General features: G+C 59.4%; 1 protein-coding gene across 7 annotated transcripts in view; it reads left to right on the top strand.

Annotated features, from left to right (window-relative positions):
* ARHGEF11 (Rho guanine nucleotide exchange factor 11) overlaps window positions 1-20,587 on the top strand; it is a 76,786-nt gene that overhangs the window by 862 nt on the left and 55,337 nt on the right. For 4 of the 7 annotated variants that reach the window (XM_032844970.1, XM_032844975.1, XM_032844973.1 and 1 more), the window contains exon 1: window positions 363-842. The exons of 1 other annotated variant lie outside the window; for it this stretch is intronic. In XM_032844970.1, the coding sequence (XP_032700861.1) occupies window positions 811-842 (32 nt within the window). In that variant the 5' untranslated portion in view covers window positions 363-810. Of the gene's footprint in view, window positions 1-361; window positions 843-20,587 lie in introns of those variants that run through there. 2 more of the 7 variants (XM_032844972.1, XM_032844968.1) reach the window with 1 other exon arrangement.

Below are 20,587 nucleotides of genomic sequence, written 5' to 3'. Positions count from 1 at the left end.
GGGGCGGGCGGCGCGGGCACGCGAGCGGCGTCCGCGGTTGATGGCGGCCGGGGCGGCGGGCGGCGGGCGCGGGGCGCGGGACGCGGAGAGGCCGGGGCCCCGGCGGGCGTGAGGCGGGGGGCGCCGCGCTCGTGCTCGGGGCCGCGGGCGCCGGGAAGGGTCCCCGGAGCCGTGGCGCAAAGGCTGTTTCTGTTGTTGTCTTGAAGGCGCTGCACCCGCGCGGCCGCGGGGCCGGCCCGGACCTGAGCGCTGTGGCCGCGGCGGCCCGGCGTCTGCGCTCGCTTATCCGCCCGCCCGGCCCTCCGCCGCCCCGGCCCCGGCGCGGCCGTCGTGCTGAGCGCGGGGCGACGCCGCACGGCCCCGCCGGCCCCCGGCGCCCGGCTGCGGCAGGACAGCGGCGGGAGCGGCGGCCCGAGCATGGGCTCCGCCTGGGTCTTGCAGCGAGGACGGCCGCTTTGAGGGCGGACTCTTCTGTGACCCGTGTTAGCCCCGGCGCCGGCCTCGAACAGATTTGTGGTTGGGGTTTTGGTTTCTGAGAAGGTCACAGTTTTTCCTCTTTTTCTTTCGGTTTTTTTCTGCGACGGGGGAGGGGCGGGGGGCTGAGGACGGACACCATGCCGGCTGGTCCGAGGAGAGGGGAGCCTCGGTTCCCGGGGTCCTAAGGGCCCGCGGAGCGCGTCCGAGCGTCCGACTGTCCGGCCGCGAGGTTGGGGGGCCCTCCCCGCGCCTCCCCTGGAAACTGCAGCGACTCAGCCGCGATCAGGACGTCAGAACTGCAGGATCCTGGCCGCGCGGAGACCCTGAGAAACCATGAGTGTGAGGCTGCCCCAGAGCATAGACAGGTAGGCGCGCTGGGAAGGGGCTTTTCCGCACTTTCTTAACCGGAGACTGGGGGAGAGGGTGTTGCATTTGGGGAAAAGGTTGCGAAGGAGGGGTTGGGGTGGGAGCGCGGTCTCTGGGGACAGTACGGCCATGTGTGTTCGTGTGTCCTCTCGGTGTGTCTGTGTCCCGATTCAGTGCTTTTTAAAAACGAGCGATGAACAGTGAAGCCGGGAGAGGACACAGAGGGGAAGTGCTTCCCTCAGTCTCCGACTTTTGCCCTGCTACAGGCTGAATTTGAGCCCCTAACTTGCCTGTTTAGGGGGCGGGAGGCCGCCGGGGCCTGGTCACGTGAGTCCCCAGGGTGGATTGGGACTGGCTTTAGGTGTTGAGCTGCTGGGGGAAGGGCCCTGGCAGGGGCGTGGGCCTCCGCGGGCTGGTGGCTACGGAATGGTGGGGCTTGGGGGGCGGGGGTGATTCCATTTCCAGAGCCTGGGAGGATGTTCTAGGCCTGACTGATGGGACAGAAGCACCCTTTGCACCCATAGAGGTCTGGATTTTTGCCAGTGACTGATAATAATGGCCCCCAAATGCACAGGGCGCATTTGAATTTCTTCCTCTCCAAGCTTAGGGTTTAACTTGAGACCTGCTGACCAGCAGATGCTCTAAGGTGTAATCTTCCAGGCCGGACTTAATAAGCTTGACTCTGCAGGGTGGGCCTTCCCTCCACCTAGATCCGGAACGAGTTGTTTTGGACTCTGAGGCCTGATGGGCAGAGGTCCTTGGAGGTCCTTGGAGCCCGGGCCCAGGATCCAGCCCCCTTACCAGCCTGGGCAGCCCTGGTAGCCCTGCTGTTTACAACTTTGCGAGGGGTCTGTTTCCCCAGCCCCCTCCCATCCCCTTTCTCCTTAAAAATCTTAGCTTCTGCACATAGCCTGACTGGGTGGGTGGAGGTTAGAGGACGGAGCAAGCAGATGGAAGCCCTGGCCTGGAGACCCTGTTGCTGGAGACACAGGAACAGCGGGGAGCCGAGGTTTCTCCATGCCAGTTAACCTTCGACGATCCGTGCTAGTAGTAGTTTCTTTCTGGCTGTGGAATGGGCTATAAACGTAATCCCTCCCGAACACTAGTATGTGGATCACCTCCGAGTCCTGCTTGATCGGCTCCACACCCCCACCTGGGCCCTGCGTTGTCAGTGGGCTGAAGGCAGCCAGCCACAAAGGGCGCAAAATGTGTGTCCCTTCCCCTTGTCATTGGCTTCCCTGTAGCTCGCGTCTTGTAAAGGGAGGCCCGAGGTGCGTCCGGACAGGGACGTGTCATGGTCACGGGGCTGCCTTCTCGTTTCAGGCATTAGTGCATCTGCCTTTTGTGAGATGTGGTTGGTCAGTGATTTCTCTGACATCAGGGATGTGAGCAGATGGAAATCCAGGTTTGGGGGTGCAGGAAAGAGGCCAGGAGGGTTCCTGGGCTGATGCGAGATGCTCCTAGGGGAGCTCGTATACCCTCACCATCTGGTGAGGTACGGCATGGGACATTTCTCCCCACGTGCTTTCATGGAACGGGTCTGAAGTGGACCGTGTTATTCCCGCTGTCCGGTGGGGGGTCCTTGAGGCTCTGGGAGGACACCTGGCTTGCCCTGTGCCATCTTGCTGGACTAGGGGCAGAATCTGAACCCAAATGCGGATCTCCTGACCCCTGCGGGCTCTTCTGCTTGCCCCCTGCTGCCTTAGTGGGTTTGTGTACTGGTCCTGCAGAATGTGCTTTCCACATCTCCTTTTGACTGTAGCGTATGACACTGTCCAGTGTTCCCTTTGCATTGGTCTTTTCAACAGTCTTGGGAACGGTGCCGTCATTTCTCTAGGAAAGTGCCCATTTCTCCTCTGAGGTACCGTAGCGCTGCAGACAGAGCGTTCATCACCTCTGCCTGGTCAGAGGCTCGGGTCACCATCTAGATATCTTATCCACGGTGTGCTGCGTAGAGTCTAGGGGAAGGTGCCCGACGGGTGTCACAATGGATGCACAGTCCCGTTGGGGAGCAAGGGAAGGATAGGGCTCCCAATGAAACCAAGGAACTGTTGACACTCAGCAGTGAGCCCCAGAAAGGCGGGGACCGCATCCCTTCGCTCAGCAGGGGGCCTGCCGTGAGCATTCCATCCCTACGGCCAGAATGCTGGGGTGAGCGAGCGTGTCAGCAAGTGTACATTCCTCCCCCTCAGAGTGTTCCAGCACTCCTGGCTTGGTTGCCCACATAGAGCCAGGTCCGAGATGGCCCCCTCGCTGGTGTGTATTTCCTAGGGAGGAACCACGTGCCGGAAGACGTGTGGAGAAGACGTGTGGCCCGAAGAAACCTCTGGAATATTTCTTCAGAAGCATCTTTAACTCCCTCTTGGGGGCTGACACCTGGGTCCATAGGATGGAGAAGTGTCTTTGACGACTCTTGATCTTTCTGTACTGACACGCGGGCTCGTGCAGCTGCTCAGCCCCTGTCCTTCTGTCGGCGGACGGCCTGTTGCCTGTGGACGCTTGTTCTCAGGATTTCTGAAAGCGTGTTTGATGCTGCAAGCAGAGATGAGGACGCCAAGTTACTTCTGTGGGGGTGACGATGAGCTTTGCTGAGCCGTCTCTAGGCCTCGTCTCCCATGGCAGGTGTTTCCCAGCTGGCGGGTTAGACATCTGCTTCTGTAAAACCGCTGTCCTCTGTGCCGAGTCCCATAGTCCTGTGGGCCAGCACAGACAGGGAAGCACTAGCTTCACACCAAGAGGGCCTGGTTTGAACCCTGGCATTTTGCTCAACTCTGCGCACTTGGACACGCCACTTACCTCCCCTCATTTCCTCCTGGGCGTCGCGAGCGTGCACGAAAGGCCTTCCGGTTCACAAGCACTTTCACGCTGTGCGTGGTTTGAGGATTATAACATTTATTGTGTCTCGTGGGACTGTTGGGAGGAGCAAAGCAAACACGATCATATATTTTGAATCACTTTCTGAGCTGTAAAACTGTATATTTCAGGCCACGGACTTCTGAGTTTGGTTTAATTTCACACACCACCTTCCAAATGAGCCCCAAACCGTTCGAGCAGCCGAGCGAGCGTCGTGTTGTTCAGAAGCACGTGGCCAGAGTGAGCAGGCTTGGTGTGTGGAGGCGCCTGGGACTGGAGGAGAGCTTTGGGTGATGGTCCTGGGTGCCTTCCCAAGAATTCTGCTGAATGGGAGAGGCTGCAGCTACCTTGGCTCCCTTCGACTGGAATAGAAAGGATGTGTTTAGCAGTCTCTGGCCATTCCCAGTTCAGAATGAATCCGACCCAGCAACCGTCCTTATCAGGGATCTGAGGTTGAAGGTACCTTTCCCCCTTCTAGGAGCAGCACAGTGTTCAGTGAGGTTGGAGGAGAGGCATAGGAGGGAGGCTGGTCGCAGGTGCTGGGAGAGGGCCTTGGGCTTCAGGGAAGGTCTTAGAGAGGAGGTGCTGGTTGCCCAGACTGGGCTTATCTAGAAAGGAAAGGGGTGGCTTCCCACGTTGGCCTCAGGTTCTTATCAAGCCCTGGGCCCTAGAATCCCTGTTCAGTGGAGTTGAGGTGGTTGGTGTCCCATTCAGAGCTGCAGATACGAAGCCTTGCAATGCCGAGTCTTCTCCAGAACCTACCCCCGTGCCGTCTGGGGTGAGACGAGAGGTGGCCACGGATTTGCGTGGATTTTGGTGGGTGATCACCGTGATGGGCAGGAGCAGGCTAAGCTTGACTTCAGACGCTCAGAAACATTTCTGAAAGAGCACCCTCTGATTAACAAATTTTTTAGCCTTTTTTTTTTTAAACTGTCAGATCGTGGTCAGAGTCCCTGCCATCCGTTTGTGAGAGTAGGTTAGAAAATAGGAAAAGTTACGTGACAGTATGATTTCATCAAAAATAAAAAAGATTCCATGAAGGGTAATAGCCAGCTCCCAAGTTAGCATAAAGACAGGGGAGTCCTGGAAGCCCCTCACCTGCACGGGACGGTCTTTGGAAGCTTTGAGGGGTGCTCCGCGGCCCACTCTCTGAAGGTCTGGGATTCCGATGCAGGAAGGGCTTTGCTCGGTGTGCAGTCCCGGAGGACATGAGGGAGGAGGCGTCGTTTTCATCTGTGTTGGCCAAACCTGCTTCAAGTCTTCACAGTGGCACTTGCTGCCTTTAAGACTCCACTTTATTGGTTTGTTATTTTAACAGCTTGATTCCAGGGTTTATCTGTGACCTACCAGCCCCGCGCCCCGGGAACCACGCACACTTCCTTTTCACCAAGTCGTGTGAGGAAGGACCCACACCTCAATGGCTCTGGCCTCTCCGGTCCCTCCTGCGCCCTGTGGGGGGAGCAGCACTAAAGAACGTGCGGGTTCTGTCTCGGAAGAAAAAAGGAATCGTTCCCCTATTCACGGTCACGCTGGGTCCACCAGGAGAGGGGACCTTCCGAGCTCCAGGCGAGCGCGCTGGCCGCTTAAGAACACCAGAGCTGGGGCCCTTCTCCAGGAATCTTGTCTGGCCTTCCTGGAATCGGTGAAATGAAAGCTTGGAGAGACCAGGGAGTCGCTGGGCGCCAACACGAGGGAGGAGCGTGGAAGGACCGTGAGGGAGGCAGGAAGGGCTGCAGACCCACGGCCCTTGTGGGACCCGGGGGGCACTCTCCCACCTGGAGAAGCACCTGGAGGCATGTCCCGAAAATCACATGCATCCCAAGTCAGAAGGGGTCACCTTGCCGCTTCCTCTTGGCTCCGAGAGGACTCCCTTGGAGCTAGTCGCAACAGGTGGGGGTCTCTCCCGGGTCCCGTGTTCCATCGTGGGAGGAAGTACCACGCAGTACCTGCCTGAGCCTGCTTTATGGGCTCAGACTTGCCTCTGCTACAGTTTAAGCTCATTTCGTTGTCTTTTAATCCTGATTTCAGCGCAGTCCCTTAAATCCTAAGTGTTCCTCGTCATCTTTACTGACTTCTTTGGGATTTCCCTTCTTGTTCTAAAGAACAGTAAACCGAGACTCGCACGCACCAGGGAGGAGCTTTGAAAAGTCAGAGCAAGTGATTTCCGAGTTGTGATTTCCAGCACTTTCTCCGGCACTAAGTGCTACTACTCTAAAGTGGTCTGATGGGGCCTCCAGTCACCAGTCGTGGCCTGGCTGTGGTCAGGCGGACGCGATGGCTCCAACAACTACCCAGGGACGCAGCCCCTTGACCCGGCACGACCTGCGGTCAGTTCGCGGCTCCACAAGTATTTGTCCCAGACTGGGTTCCCGCTGTTGCGGCAGGTGACACGCAAGCACAGAAGCTCACGTTCCTGCTGCGAAAGGTTATCGGGGAAGCAGCAGGAAACAGCGAAGGCGTCGTCCGTAACTGCCGGTCTTGTCGCGTACCGGAACATACAGTTAGAGACAAGCAGGAGGCTGGTGCTGAGGAGAGCAGCTGGGACGGGTGGTTAGAGATTGGGAAGAGAAGAGCGGAGCCCGTCAGACGAGGGAGCGACCTGGGCAGCCGTCACAGGTGGGACCAAGCGAGGGGTGGGTTGGGATGGCGGGGTTGTTGGTCTTGGTGGAGCGGAGAGAGGGCAGGTCGTGGAGGTGGGCAGGATGGGGGGATGAAGGTGTCGGGCGCCGGGGAGGGTCGTGTGTTACGAGGTCAGAAAAACTGTTTGCAGAGACAGTGCTGACATTGAAACGGTCGCGGGAGAAGGCCCCGGGGAGGTTTTGCAGCAGTCGTGGTGAGCGATAACGTTGAGCAAGGAAGAGGGGCAGGATCTAAAAGACGTTTTGGAAAGAAAATCAACAGGGCCTGTTAAGGCTGAATCAAATTTGATTCCTATGGTTTTGAGGTTGTTTGGCTGAGAGAAGGGTCCGGCTGCCGCTAGAGAGAAGACTGCGCAGAAGTCCTCCCGCCTCCCGTGGCCGCCCAGCAGTGGGCTGCCAAGGCACAGCCGGTGAGATGACCCCCCGCCGCCAGTGCCGCCCTCCGGTGGGGCCTCCCCCGGGCAGTCGTTCCCCAGGGAGCCCTCCTGAGGGGGAGCGGCAAGGGAAGCCAGGGCCAGAGATGGCTTAGGAGACGTCCTGATCTGCGGAAGCGGGCAGGTGTCTGACGGAGCGCCGTGAACTGATCAGACCCAGTCCCAGGGTGCTGGGACCAGCGTTCCAGAGTCCAGGACCTTGAGCGAGAGGGTCTCTGTGGGAGCCCCCCGCCCCCGCCGGCCACTAGCTAGCTGAGTGGCTTCTGTGGTGCGTGCCAGGGTGGGCGTTGGGAAGGTGGTTGCTTAGGCAAGGACCCCCCTGGCCTGAGCTCTGCTCAGCTGCCACGGACTTCCTGGGGCTGGGGGCTCCGACCTGTGCTCGCCCTACATGAGGGACCCGCAGACGTGGCTCTGGGGACCCTGCACGAACGCAGGGTGTGGGATCTCACCCTAACGGCATTCCTCGCTGGCCCCCGCGTGGCCTTTCCTTTCCGGCCCCGACTCCGCATCCCGGGATCGCGGGTCCTCCCTTCAGCTCAGCCCCCTCTGACTGCCGCAGGTCTTGTTCCCGGGCTCCCCACCGGCTTCCTGGGCCCACGCGCCTCCCTGCACACCTGTCCACGGGCTTTGCCCCCCCGCCTCCCGCTGCAGGGGGACCTTGCAGGCTCACAGCGCACACCGGGACGTTTCTGTCATTCCGCATTCCTTCCGCACGCGCAGAGCGCTTGGACTCCGGTCTGTCTTACCTGCGCGTGTGTAGAATGACGCACGGAGAGGTTCGCGCAGAACTCGCTGCCCGCGGTGCGCCGGCCGGCGATCTTTGGCTCTTTCCATGTCCTGTGTTGGCTATCACGCCTTCTGCTACCCGGGGTTGCGGTGTCTGCTGGTCCTTCTGGACGGCTTCCTGGTGCCCCATCGGTTTGCGGAGCGCACGCCTGCCCGCTGCCCGCTGCGAGCCGCCTGCGCTCGCCGCTGCTTCGGGACCTCCCGCGTCCCCCGCCTGCCGAGCCGGGGTTTTCAGGAAAGCAGCTCTGAGCACGGCTGCCGGGAACCGAGACCAAGAATTGCCCTTGTTCTTGGTGGTGCGAGGTCTGGGGCACTTGGTACTTCTTGTAGGGACAGAGCACCCTTGTTGGGGTTGCTGGCCTCGCGGAGCTTGGGGGATTTCCCCCTCGGCGGCCTGGTTTCCGGCTGCCTTTCCCCACAAGGGTCTGACGGCACCGGGGCCCACCCTGCCATTGTCCCGCCTGCCCCAGGCTGGCCCCATTCATTTCCCAGAGCAGCCTGCCCCGCAGAGAAAGGCCACTGTTGTTCTAGGGGAGGTGGTGGAGAGAGTGGAGTAAGTACCTTTGTGAATGGGACCCTTTCTCCTCAGGCCCCAGCATTGGGGACAGGAACCACTCGGCTTCCAGGGTGGGCAGCAGGCCGAGGTCTGGGAGTGTCCGCACCATCCCTCAGACGAGAACATCGGTCAGCTTCTCGGATCTTCAGGTCCTGGGGTTCAGCGTGAGCAAGCTGCGCGCTGTGCCGTCCAGGTGCCCGTGGCTGGGGGCCGGCAGACAGGACGCTGGGGGGTGCGTGGCAGCACACTCTTCTGTGAGTCTGCCTGGAGCACGTGGGAGGGACTCTGAGGAGGGTTTCCTGGAGGAAGGGACTTTAAATGGAGGCCTGAAAGTGAGAGCCAGGCTCGAGAGGGCTTGAGAGGGCTCGAGGGTCCAGGCAGAGGGGCCACACGTGCTGCAGTGGGCTGGAGGGTCGCTGAGCTCTGTCATGGGACCGCAGAATGACAGATCTGTGAATCTGGACAACGGGAAGGAGCTGGGTCTTGGGGACTGTGGAAGCCTGGGTTAGGGCATTTGGACTCTGTCCCGAGGGCCACAGAGCACCGTCACCAGACTTACATGGGGAGCGACGTGGGCAGATGTGCTCTTGGGAAACCGCGTCCCTGCAGCTTCAGCAGAGAAGGGCGATGGGGCAGGGAGCCGTCACCACAGGTGGGGAAGGACAGGTGGGAGACTGAGCAGGTGGCTGTGTGGGGGAGGACAGCGCACCTGTTCTTGATGTGGGCATGGGCTGGGAGTCCCCCTCGCACGGCAGAGTTCTGGAGGGAAGGAGCTGCAGGGTGAGCCACGCCCTCGGGGACAGAGCCAAGGGCAGCTGCTGAGTGCGAGCTGGCCCCTGGGCCTGGCAGGCTGGGGTGGAGAAGCACACGTGCGCTGCTCACACATCCAGGTGAGGCGGACAGTGGGGTCCCACAGAAGAGGCTGGGGAGGGGAGCGGCAGAGAAACAGAAGGCCGGCAGTGTCAGATGCCCCCACCAGGGGAGGAGGGGGGCATAGAGAAGGGAGAGATAACTGTCTGAATGTGGGGTACTTCTGTGGCCTCTGGGTGTGGGGGGCAGGCAGGAGTCCGAGAAGAGGAGATGAAGAAACCATGATAGAGATATTAAGCCTCTGCCTTCGGCTCAGATCATGATCTCAGGGTCCTGGGATCGAGCCCTGCATCGGGCTCTCTGCTCAGCGGGAAGCCTGCTTCCCCCTCTCCCAACCCCCCCTCCCCACTTGTGTTCCCTCTCTCGCTGTGTCTATCTCTCAGATAAATAAAATCTTTTAAAAAAGAAAGAAATGGTGATAGGCTCGTCCAGTCGTTTCTGAAGTTTGCTCAGGAGGAGGCGGAGGGAAGACATAGCCCCTGGTCCCTGTCCGTAGAACTTCGAGTTCACTTTTCCAAGGCAAGCCTGGCCGCCTGAGGTGCACTCACACCCGGAGGCATGCCGCAGTGTGGGCCAGAGACTCGCTGCCTTCCGCAGGGTAGGGCCGCACCCCGCCGTGTCTGACTCCGTGACTCTGGGTTGGGTTTGGGCCCGGGCGTTTGCGTCTTTGATGGCCTCCCGGGTGACATCTGTGCAGGTGTCCGCGTGGCTCAGCGGACCGCGGTTGGTGCACCATGAGGCCTGGTGGCCCCTGTGGCTTCCTCACCCCGCTCCAGGCCTCTGGATCATCTTGGCAAAAACCCAGAGGAGATCCTGGTTCTCCGGCAGGATGTGGGCTGGGCCTGGTGGCTCTCCGGCTTCAGCTCTGGTCCCTCTCCAGCTCCGAACGCGGAGCCCGAGAGGGCGAGAAAGACGCCTGCACGAGGTATGGGGGCAGAGACCCTCCCCCGTCAGATCCCCCTGCACAGCCCTTCGTCTGGGATGCCGGGATTTTTTACGTATTCAACACGTTCATCAGACGCGTATGAACAGGAGGCCGTGTTCTCAGCGCTGGGGACGCACCGGGACTAGAGGCCGTTGGGGAAGACAGACAACAGGGAAGCTTGTTTATGATACGAACGTAAGTGAATTTGGTAAAAGCTGGGTTCAGAACTGCGCAAAAGGGAAGATCAGAGTCGAGAGGGTGGTCAGTTCCAAGCAGGGGAGGATGCGGGTGACAGAGAGAGGGATGGAAGGTTCAGGACCCAGGAGAGAGGGCCCCGATGGCGCTCCTCTGGGTTTGGGCGGTGACGTATTATCGGGGTGCGGTTTTGTCCCTTGTGTTACAGCGGCCGTCAGGCAGGGCTTGGTGCTCGTTGCAGACGGGGAGGCAAGCCCAGAGAGGCTCTGGCCACTCAGCAGTCTGGACACGGGGATTAGAGCCCGGCACGGCGTCCCTCACCCGGCAGGCCTCTTCCCAGCAGGTGTGCTGGGCCACTTGGGACTGTCCTGGAGGCAGAGGACTCCGCCCTCCTCCTGCCTCCTGCCTGGTCCGGGGCCGGGCGGGTTGGGTGACCGGAAGAGCGCGGTGCCTTTATAGGACACTGTGCGCATGACCACGCGTTGTGACACCTCCCAGCAGCTCCGGAGCTTCTCTGTGTCTGTGACACCAGGGCCGTGTCGCGCGGGTCGCTTGTGAAGTTCTCGAGTGAACGGATGCAATTCTTTCTAAAGATTTTACTTTTACGTTATCTCTGCACCCAGCGTGGGACTCGGACTGACACGCCCGAGCTCGACAGGCCCCCACTGCAGCAGCGGGGCCAGGCGCCCCAACGGCGTCTTCGTTCGCGGCTTCATAGGGAGAAACCCCGCGCGTAGAATGGCCCACGTCAGAGTGAGCGGTGCGGCGTCGCTTAGCAGTTCACTTGCTAATTGTGGAAAGTTTTCATCAGCCGGAAGAGAACCCTGTGCCCGAAGCCGTCGCGCCCACCGGCCCTCGCTCCGCCCCAGCAGCCCCTTAACCTACTTTGTGTCCGTGGGTTCGTTAACCTGGACTCTCCCTGAGAAGGGGTCCTGCAGCACGTGGCCCCTTGTGCCTGGCCTGATCTTCCCGGGGCTCATCCACGTCGTGGCCTGTGTCAGCCATTGGTTCCTCCTGTGGCCGAAGGGTGCTCCGCCCTGTGCGTCGTCCACCTGTCCGTCCGTCCTCTGCTCGCAGGCACCTGGAGGCTCCCGCTTCCCGCTGGTGCGGCTGATGCCGTGGGGGACATTCGTGTGTGGGTTTTTGTGGGGACGCGTGTCCTCCGCTCTCTCAGGTTCGTGCCCTGGGGGGGGTTGCCGGATCCCACGCAGCTCCGCGTTCTGCGCTTTAAGGAACTGCCGGACGGTTCCGCAGAAGTCCCGCGGGCACCCTGGGCCCGTCTCCGAGTGTCCTCGCCCCGCGTCCTCGCCGGCGCTCGCTGACGTGTCTCTGTTGGAGCCGCTCGCGGGCCTGAGGTGGGTTCTCCTTGTGACTTGCATCTGAGCTCCCTCAGGGACAGCTCACGTCGCGCGTCATGCCGTGTGCTCGTTGGCTGTTCGTGGGTCCTCCTTAGGGAAACGTCTGTTCAGACCCCTGGCCCAGGTTTGTTTGGATTGTTTCTCTCCGTATTGTTGAGGAACACGTACAGTTTTAAGCCAAATCGTTCAGCCTCGCCAGGCCTCCATTTCACCGTAAAGTGGAGGAGTGGGAGTTGATGTCTGTGATGCGTGTCACCATGTTGTCTGGAACCGTCATCGTGCTGACCTGGGACTCTGAGCTTTGTTTTCGCCCCTGGGTCCTGCCGCTGCCCCACCAGTCACCCCAGAGACTGACCTGCTTGGGAGCCCCCTGAGCTCAGTTACTTCAGAAAAGTGTGCTCCAGCACGAGATAGAGTGTGCGCGTGCGTGAGTGCGTGCGTGCCCGTGTGTCTGTTCCAGAACCATCGGAGGAGTGGTGGTTGACAGGGTGGGAAGCACAAGGAGCGGGAGGGCGGGAAGGAGGCCGGAAGGTAGAGAAGAAGGAGGCGGTGATCGTGAAGTTCTTCAATGAGAAGAGTCCTGGCAGGTGCAGGATGGACAGTCTGTGTGTGTCCGACCCGCTGGCGACCCGCGCGGCCTGCAGACCCATGCCGGGTGGTCGGCCCTGCTGCATCGCGTTTCCTGCCTCGCTAAGCAAGCAAACAGACTGTCAGGTGCTGCGGCAGGAGCCGGCTTCAGGCAGAGACTGAGAACCCCCATAACGTGGCATCCCTCGGCCCCGAGCACCAGTGCGGCGCTTCCCCTCGGCACAGCCGTCTGCACCTGTCCTGGAGTTTAACCCCACCGTGGGCTTGCGGAGAGCACGCGCGTGGAGCAGGAGGCTGACCTGGTTTCCCTTTCCCTCTCCCTCCTTGGGCCTGGTGGCCTCGGGGCACACTGCCTTGACAGCTCTTTTCCGTATTGGAATTGCGCCCCTTCTGATGCAACACTGCTCCTCTGTCTTCCCACGGATGGGGGACCGTCCCTCCCTGGGGGACCCGCTCGTCTGGCTGCCCCATCTGTCCCCGTCGTTGTGTGGAGAGCCTTTTCTACAAAAGCTACAGGATTGGAAAATCAATTGGCTAGGGCGGAAAGATGGCTGGCTCCGGGGCCAGGGGCTCACAGTTTCAGGGAAGCGTGCGGGAGACGGGGTGAGGGGGAAGGACGAGACAGCCACCGGCAGCCCGGATGCCACAGGAATCCGAGGTTTTGTTCCCGCCCGCAGACTTCCAGCCCGTCTCACTTTGGCTGGCATCCCTCCGTCAGCGTCCACTCCTAGCCTTTGCGTGTCTTCCAGATGCCTTGGGGGTAGTCTCCCTGACCTTGCATCTCCTTAATGACTGATGACATTGAGCAGCTTTTTGTGTGCCTGTCGCTCTTTTGCATACCTTCTTGAGAGAAATGTCTGTGTTGAACCGACCTTGCATTCCTGGCACAGATCCCACCTGCTCATGACGCATAGTCCTTTTCCCGTGTTGGTGGATTGGATTTGCGCCTACTCTGAAGAATTTTTGTGCACGGAGTCTTGTTCAATGGTGACGCGAACCCTCTGAGGTCGGGGTCCTTGTGGAGAGGCCGACACGAGCTCGGCAGTGTGCCTGGGACCGCACCGCAGCAGCGTATACCGGGAATGCGGACTTCCTATGCGCTTCGCTCTGGCCCTCTTCTTGGTGCAGACAACCAGCCGCTGATCTCCTTTACTGGGGCGCTGTCCTTGTCTGAAACTTCTCTGTTGAGCGTTCCCAGGGGGTGTGGTCTCAGGAATGCTCTTGTCATGTGCCCCCCCCCCAACCTGGTGCTCTGGTCACGTGCACCAGTTAGGACTCGACACTGGGGATTTTCGGATGATAATGAAGTTTATATCCTTCAGGGTCATTGATTTGACTGTAAACGTGTCCTTGTCCCTTTGTGGAGTCAGGAGCATTACGGAACAGGGCGTAGGTGTGATGCTGCTTCCGTGAGTGCTCAGCGTTTCCCATGCCCTAAAAAATAACTTACGAAGCCTTACTAAAGGCTGTGGGAGAGGAGGGTGCACGGATCACCCTCCTGAAAGGTCCCCTGAGATGTCCCAGCGTCCGCAGCTGGTCGATTGCTCGCCTGGCGGCGTCCTCTGCCTGGACCATGTGCCCTGTCGCACTTGTCTTCTTCCCGCAGAGCAACTGGTTCATCAGACTGTAATCGCTGAGAATTTACGGACAGAATCTCAGCATTAAATCTTTGGCTTTTTCTCTCTTTTCTGATGTGAGCATCAGCAGACCGAAATGCAGGCCACGTTGAGGTGCACATGCAGGGAGACCCAGAACGGCTGTGGGGCGCTCAGGCGGGTGAGCGGGCGGCACGTGAACAGCCCCCTGTAGGCGTGTGACACCGGCAGACGCGCACGGAGGCTTCCGCGCTCGCTGTCGACGTGCAGCTCAGCAGCTTCCTGCGTGCCGGCCGCCCTGCTCTGTGATCGCCTTAGCTGCCCCCTCGTGTGAGATGGGAGCAGGGTGACGGCTGGGGTTAGTGGTACTCGGGCCTGACGTCCCCAAGAACGTGTTTTCTACAAAACCAGACTGTGTATTAAATTACAAAGGCAAATTTAATTGCTTTTTGGATTGTCTGTTTTCGCTGATTATTTGTGCTGCCTGTCCAGTGGGGATGTTTGGGACCGGCCAGTGCGCTAACTGATGAAATAGAGTCGTTTGTACGTACAAACAGAACGCAAAGGAGTGTGTATATGTGGCGATTTTCCCTGTTTTAAATACAAAGCCATTGCCTCATTTTATGATCTAGCAGCACTGCGACCTGGGTCAGGAACAGAATGTCTTAGGGCAGAGGCTTGAATTACCGGGAAGAAGCGTTTGCTTCCATCTCTACAACAGAGAAGGGCAGCGTTTCGCTTCTGCTGTGGACCTGGAGGACCTCTTTCCCATAAAGCTGCTTTTTTACCCTTTCGATAGCTTTATTGGGGTATATTTGATGTGCAGTCAAAATGCACACAGAGTACGTGCCCCGACGCAGTTTGACAGATGTGTGCGTCTGATGCTGTCCCCCCACCACGACCACAAGTGTTCTCGTCACCCCCAGATGCTCCTGTAGTCTCTCTCTCGTCCTCCACCCAGAACTTTCTGGCACAGATTGGCTTTCTTTCACGGTACATTGGCTCACGTTTTGTGTAATTCTGTCATACAGGGTGACCCTTTCCCTGTCTGCCCTCTTTCACTCAGCACCGTTTGAGGCTACCCCATCTTGTACAGACGAGCGTGTGCGGGTTTCCCCGCACAGAGGTCCTTTGTTTCTCTCGGTGCTGTTTCGTGCTTTCTGATGTGCTGGTCTTGCTACATCTTTTGTCAGATTTGGCCCTATTTTATTTATTTGTTTATTGATTTTAGAGAGAAAGTGTGCGTGAGCAGGGGAGGGGCAGAGGGAGAGAGAACCCCAAGCACACCTCCCGCCGCGTGTGGAGCCCAAGCGGGGACTCGATCCCAGGGCCTGAGATGACCTGAGCAGAAACCAAGAGTCAGACACTTACCCGATGGCACCGTCCAGGCCTCCCACCGCCGCCCCCCACTCCCATCCATGGTTCATATTTTAAAGGGCGGTTTTTACCAACCACTTTTTAGTTATTTCAGTATGTGTAGACACAACTGATTGTTATATGTTGACCTTGGATCTTGTAGCCTTGCGGGACTCACTTTTTAGGTCTTACACATTTTTTGTTAACTCCCCAGGATTTTAGAATCCACGTGTCTGGTTCTAAATCAGTTTACCTCGTCATTTCCAATCTGTGTATTTTTGAGTTTTGGAGAAAGTCGGAATTTTCTACTTCCTGCTAGACCTGTGGAGTAGATGTTGGGTTCTCCCTCCCCAGGAAATCTTTAAAAACCAGGAAGCAAGATCATTACGTCCTTCTCTCCAGCAGGATCAGACGTGTGTGTGTCAGACTCCCTGGTGACGGGGGAGGAGGCAGACATGGGAGCCGGTGAGCAGAGACTGGACCACCGTGCTGGTGACCCGAGCGTGTCGGGCGCTTGGAGGCAGGACTGTTCAGAGCCGGGGACAGGGCGATGGTGTTGCAGGCCTGCTGCCCCGGGTGGCTTGGTTGACACAGGATTAAACACTCACAGATGGTCGACAGGAAAGTAGAGAAACCTCCCAGTCCACACTGGTGGTTCAGTTCATTACCAAGATTCTGAAAGGAATTTACCTTTATCTGTAGTTCTTGTTCTTTGTCCTGTTTTCTTTCTTTTTTTAAACAGTCTCGGTGGTGTGCTTCTGGCCCAAAACCTCCCTGACCCAAGGCCAAGGGCAATGTGAGCATCAGTCTTGGTCCCGAATAATGCCACGTCCTCGGAGGACCCTGTGAGCTGGGTCCTGCTGCCCCACTTCTGCAAGGCTCTGTTTTGTTTAAACACACGGCAGCACGTGTCCTCGTAGCAATTCTTGAGATCTTTGGGGTTTTTTTAAGATTCATTTATTTATTTGAGAGAGAGAGGCCATGTGTGTGCGCGTACAGGGCAGAGGGAGAGGGAGAATCCCAAGCAGCCTCCCCACCGAGCACGGACCCTGACCTGGGCCGAGGGGGCAGGTGAGTGGGGCTGGATCCCAGGACCCTGATCTGGAGCTAAGCCAAAACCCAAGAGTCGGACGCATGACTGGCTGAGCCACCTGGGCGCCTTACGGCGTCCCTGCGGGGCTCAGCCTACTTCTCGAACAAGCCTGAGGTTCCCCTGCCGTCCCAGAGTCAGCCACGCAGGCGGGTGCTGGGCTGTGCAGAGTTCGGGCCCAGCGCGGAGATCGCTGGCCCAGCGGGAGCTGTTGCTGCTGATAACTCCCTCGGCCCACCTGCCGATGGCCCTGTGAGTCAGGTGCCAGCAGCGTCCCCGTGTCACAGCCGCAGGGGAGTCGGGGTTGCACGGCTGGGAAGTAGGGGAGGAGGACCCAAGCCCAGGCAGTGAGGCTGGAGGTCTTCTCCACTGCCCTGTCTGCTGTGGGAGGAACAGACCTTAGTACGGAGTTGACAGTATCCACGGTTCACCTGGCCAGCGGGTAGAGAGAAGGACAAGCCCAGGCACCCCGGGAGTGTCTGCCCTGTGGGGAGAGGCTGCAGGAGGAGGCTGGAGGTCTCCAGGGCCTCGGCTGAGTGTCTGCGGGGTGAGTGTCGCCCCTGAAGGTTACAGATGGGAGTCGGGAACCTGAGGGAGACTGAGGGCAAGCGGATGTGGCATCCTCCGTGTTCCGGAGCCGGCTGAAGGCGCCAGAGCAGGCAGCGTCCCTACGAAGGGGATGTGGGGCAGGGCTAGCGGCCCACGCTGTCTGACGGAGAGGGGCCTGGTTAGATGTGCAGAAGGCCTGCCGGCTGCGGGACACGCCAGGCTGGGGGTCAGTGATCTCACTGAGAATGGTCAGTTCTGGGGGCAGAGGCCAGACCACAGTGGGCTAAAGAGGCATAGGAGGGGAAGGACGAGCCAGCAGGACAGACGACCCTTCCCAGAAGCCCGGGTAGGCGAGGGGCCGGGGTCAGCTGGTGAGACTGGAGGAGCTTTCTGCCTCCGGGAAGCCGTTCTCCACAGGCCGAGAGGGATTTGGGTCAGTTTGGGCTGGAGGGACGGTGAGGGTGTAGGAGGGTTCCTGAAGAAGCAGAGGGGAGTGGGGCCAGGGCAGGGCCCGGATTGGGGAAGGGGTGAGGAGGTGACCGAGTGTGTTCTGAGAAGCACTCGGTGGGGAGCTGAAGAGTCCTCAGTGAGGCAGGAGGGGAGAGCACCTCGGGCTGGAGGGTGACCGGGGCAGTGGCTGGAGAGGGGTGAGCCGGTCGGCGAGGCCAGGGAAGTGGCAGGATTGCCACAGACGGGAGCCTGTGCGCCCCAGAATGGGGTGTGGGGGTGGACTTCCCGCGCTCAGGGGGAGGGAGGGGCACGCAGGGGGTCTGGCGGGTCACTGAGCCGAGCAGCCGCGGCCCCACATGCCGCCTGGTGCTCAGAACCGGCCTGTGAAGTGGTGCTTTCTGGCTTCAGCAGAGGGGATTTGACCCAAACCCTGAACTAGCCCTGAGAGAAACTCCTTACTTGGGACGGATGGAGGGTTAGGTGTCCATCAGCGTCCTGGGGCCCCTCTCCTCCGCTCGGTAAAACCAGAGAAGCCGTGTGTATTTTACAGCTTTATTGAGCTGTGGTCCCCAGAGCATAAAATTCACCCGTGAGAGTGAACCGTTAGGCGGTCTGGGGACAGTCACAGAGTTGGGAGGCCATCACCCCTGTCTCATTTAGAATTTTCCAGTTTCCTGGGAAGCAGCCGTGTGCTCATTAGCAGTCGTTCCCCTGTCCTGCCCCCCTCACCCCAGCCCCAGAGCGCCCCTGCTGCCCTTCCTGTGTCCAGGAACATGGTTCTTCTGGACACGGCATGTGTAACCGAACCCCCGTAACGTGCGGTCCTTGCGCCCAGCTCCCCCGGGACCTCACGTGTTCTCAGTGCTTCCTGCCCGGGGCGGGGCTGGGGATGGGTCCGTCCCGCCGTCCGGACAGACCACCCTGGGCTGCTGCTGCAGGTCGCGTGGCTTCCTCTCTGGGGCTACACTGTCACGAACGCTGTCGTGAACGTCCGCGGACAGGTGCGCGTCCGGCCGTTTCCAGTTCTCCGGGGTCAGACCCGGGAGTGGGGCTGACGGAGCATCTCTGCGCGTCGCTGTGCTGACCGTTCTCGGGAGCCGCCGCACCGTGTCCGCGGCGGCCGTGAGAGTCCGCGTCCTCCCCGGCAGCAAACAAGGTCCCCACTTCCCCATGTCCCCACACTCGCTGTTTCCCATTATTTTGGCTTTAGCCATCCTAGTGGGGTCGGTGGCGTCTCATTGTGGTTTTGGTTTGCATTTCCCGGAAGACTGATGTTGCACATTTTTTCTTGTGCTTATGGCCATTTGTGTGTCTTCTTTAGAGAATGGTCTCTTCAGATCTTTTTCCGTTTTAAAAAAACCTTTTTTATTGTTTTGTGAGAGTTTTGTATGTATTCTGGCTAACGTCCCTTCCCGGACACGCGGCGCGCATCTGTCTTCCGCTGTACGTGTTGCTGCTTCACTTTCTGGATGTCGTCCTTTAACTGGAGGATGAAAGTTTGATGCTGTGGGTTTTATTGGTTTTGGGAGAGGAGTGAGAGGAATCGGCAGGGTGCCCCAGGCAGCAAGGGCGCGTTGGGAGAAGCCAGGAGAGGTTCAGCGAGGGGATGCTGAGCCTGGCGGTGTGGTGCATGCTTTTACGGTGAACGACGACACGGCCCGGCGCGAACGTGACCGGTCCTGGGCCCCGTGTGTTTTCAGTCTCGCGGTCAGGCAGCCTGACGGCATCTCGGTGGAATCGTCCACCGGCTTCGACCGGCGGAGGAGTCCGCGCTGAGGAGTCTTCCCGCGTTTGGGTCGCTTTGTGGTTCAGACGGGGTGAGAAGCTCAGCAGATCAGACGAAGCATCTGTGTGCTCTCTGCCCCTTTAAGAGCTCAGCGCAGTCCACTGCCCCGGCATCAGAGAGCCCCGGTTTCTGCTCCCAGCACTGTGACTCGGTGCTGTCCGTGGACGGCTGGCTGTGGATTCACACTCAGCTCCCGCACTTGTACCTTGCACACTGTGCCCCTGACGCCTCAAGCTGGCGAATTTCCCAAGGACGAGAATCCTGCGCGCGCTGGCTGTGTGCCTGGGCCTCCTACTCACCTCCGCGGAGCCAGGAGTGGTCCTTCGTGACTGGTGAGCACCGTGATGGTAAACGCACGGGTGTCTGAGTCACTGGGGAAGCACATTAAGTGTAAATCCATTTGTCCTCGGTCAGCAGACTTTTGGCAGAGAAGAAGGAGTTTACCTGAAAGTCCTGGTTTTTAAGTTTCATACAGTCTTGGGTCTTACAGACGTGCGGAGTGTTACCCTAAGCTGCCTCTAGAGTTTCACTTCAGGCCGTCCGACGTCTCACTTCCCGTGGACTTGATCTGCACCAAGTGCCACGTGTTGTGCAGCCTCGTGACCCAGCGGGGGTGGGGGGACACAAAAGCAGAGCCAGGGCTGGCTCTCGTCCTCTCCACACCTTGTGAAGGAATCCCCTGCGGACCTCCCAGAGCTGAGGCCATGGGCTCGGGGCCCAGAGCAGGAAGCTCTGCAGGGTTGGACAGAGGGAGAGACACCGAGCCCACCTTTGCGGCTTCTCCAAAGGTGGTCATTTCCAGAATGGCCAGCACACTGACGCCGGTGTGCACGCACACCCTGGGCCTGAGCCCGGAGCCCTGGGTTCCGGTTCTGACACCAGGGACCCCAGAAATGTCATGCGAAGACTGCCTTGCTGTGCTCAGGCTGCCGTAATAAATACCACACACCGGATGGTGATTTTCTCCTAGTGCTGGGGGCTGGAAGTCCGAGGTCAGGCGTGTGTCTGGGTCCTGGAGAGCCATGTTCTGGCTTGCAGACGGCCGCATGCTACTCGTGCACACCCACCGCCTATCCTTGGCGTGTACACACTGGGGATCCCGCTGTCCTGTGTCAGGAGGGCCCTCCGTGACCTCATTCCACACTCCTCTCCCAGAGGCCCGGGTTCCACTCACTGGCGGTCAGGGCTGCAGCCCAGTGCTGTGTAGGGACACAGGTGCGGCCCACAACAAAGGCTCTCATGATCCTCCGTCTCCTCGTCTGCGACAGGAGGTTGGGGGTGTCGAGATGCTGCCTCCGTCCTACGGATGGCAGTGCAGGCCATGGGCGGGCACAGAACCGAACCCCTGCCGTCACGGGAGCGGGATGCGTTCCTTCGTTCCCCGGGTGTTTCTGAGCATCTGGTGCTGTGAGCATGGAACAGAGCAGAACTCTTTGCCTTCCTGGAGCTCCCATTTGAGGCGAATTACATAAAAAATAAAATTGGGGCGCCTGGGTGGCTCAGGTTGCTAAGCGTCCAACTCTTGCTCTCCGCTCAGGTCATGATCTCAGGGTGGTGAGTTCGAGCCCCACTTTGGGCTCCGCGTTCAGCCGGGAGCTGCCCCTCCTCCTGACCCTCCCCCTGCTGTCTCTCTCTAATAGATGAAGTCTGTGTAAAAAATGAGAAATTAAAGTATAGTGCCCTAGGTAACTGTGCTGAGGAGACAATGTCAGGA

Source organism: Lontra canadensis, unplaced genomic scaffold (genome assembly GCF_010015895.1).
Source record: "Lontra canadensis isolate GAN:19392208 unplaced genomic scaffold, GSC_riverotter_1.0 scaffold160, whole genome shotgun sequence".
In the NCBI taxonomy this organism is placed as follows: Eukaryota; Metazoa; Chordata; class Mammalia; order Carnivora; family Mustelidae; genus Lontra; species Lontra canadensis.
The sequence above is the reverse complement of the archived record's forward strand: the minus strand, read 5'-3'. Positions and strand labels throughout refer to the sequence as shown.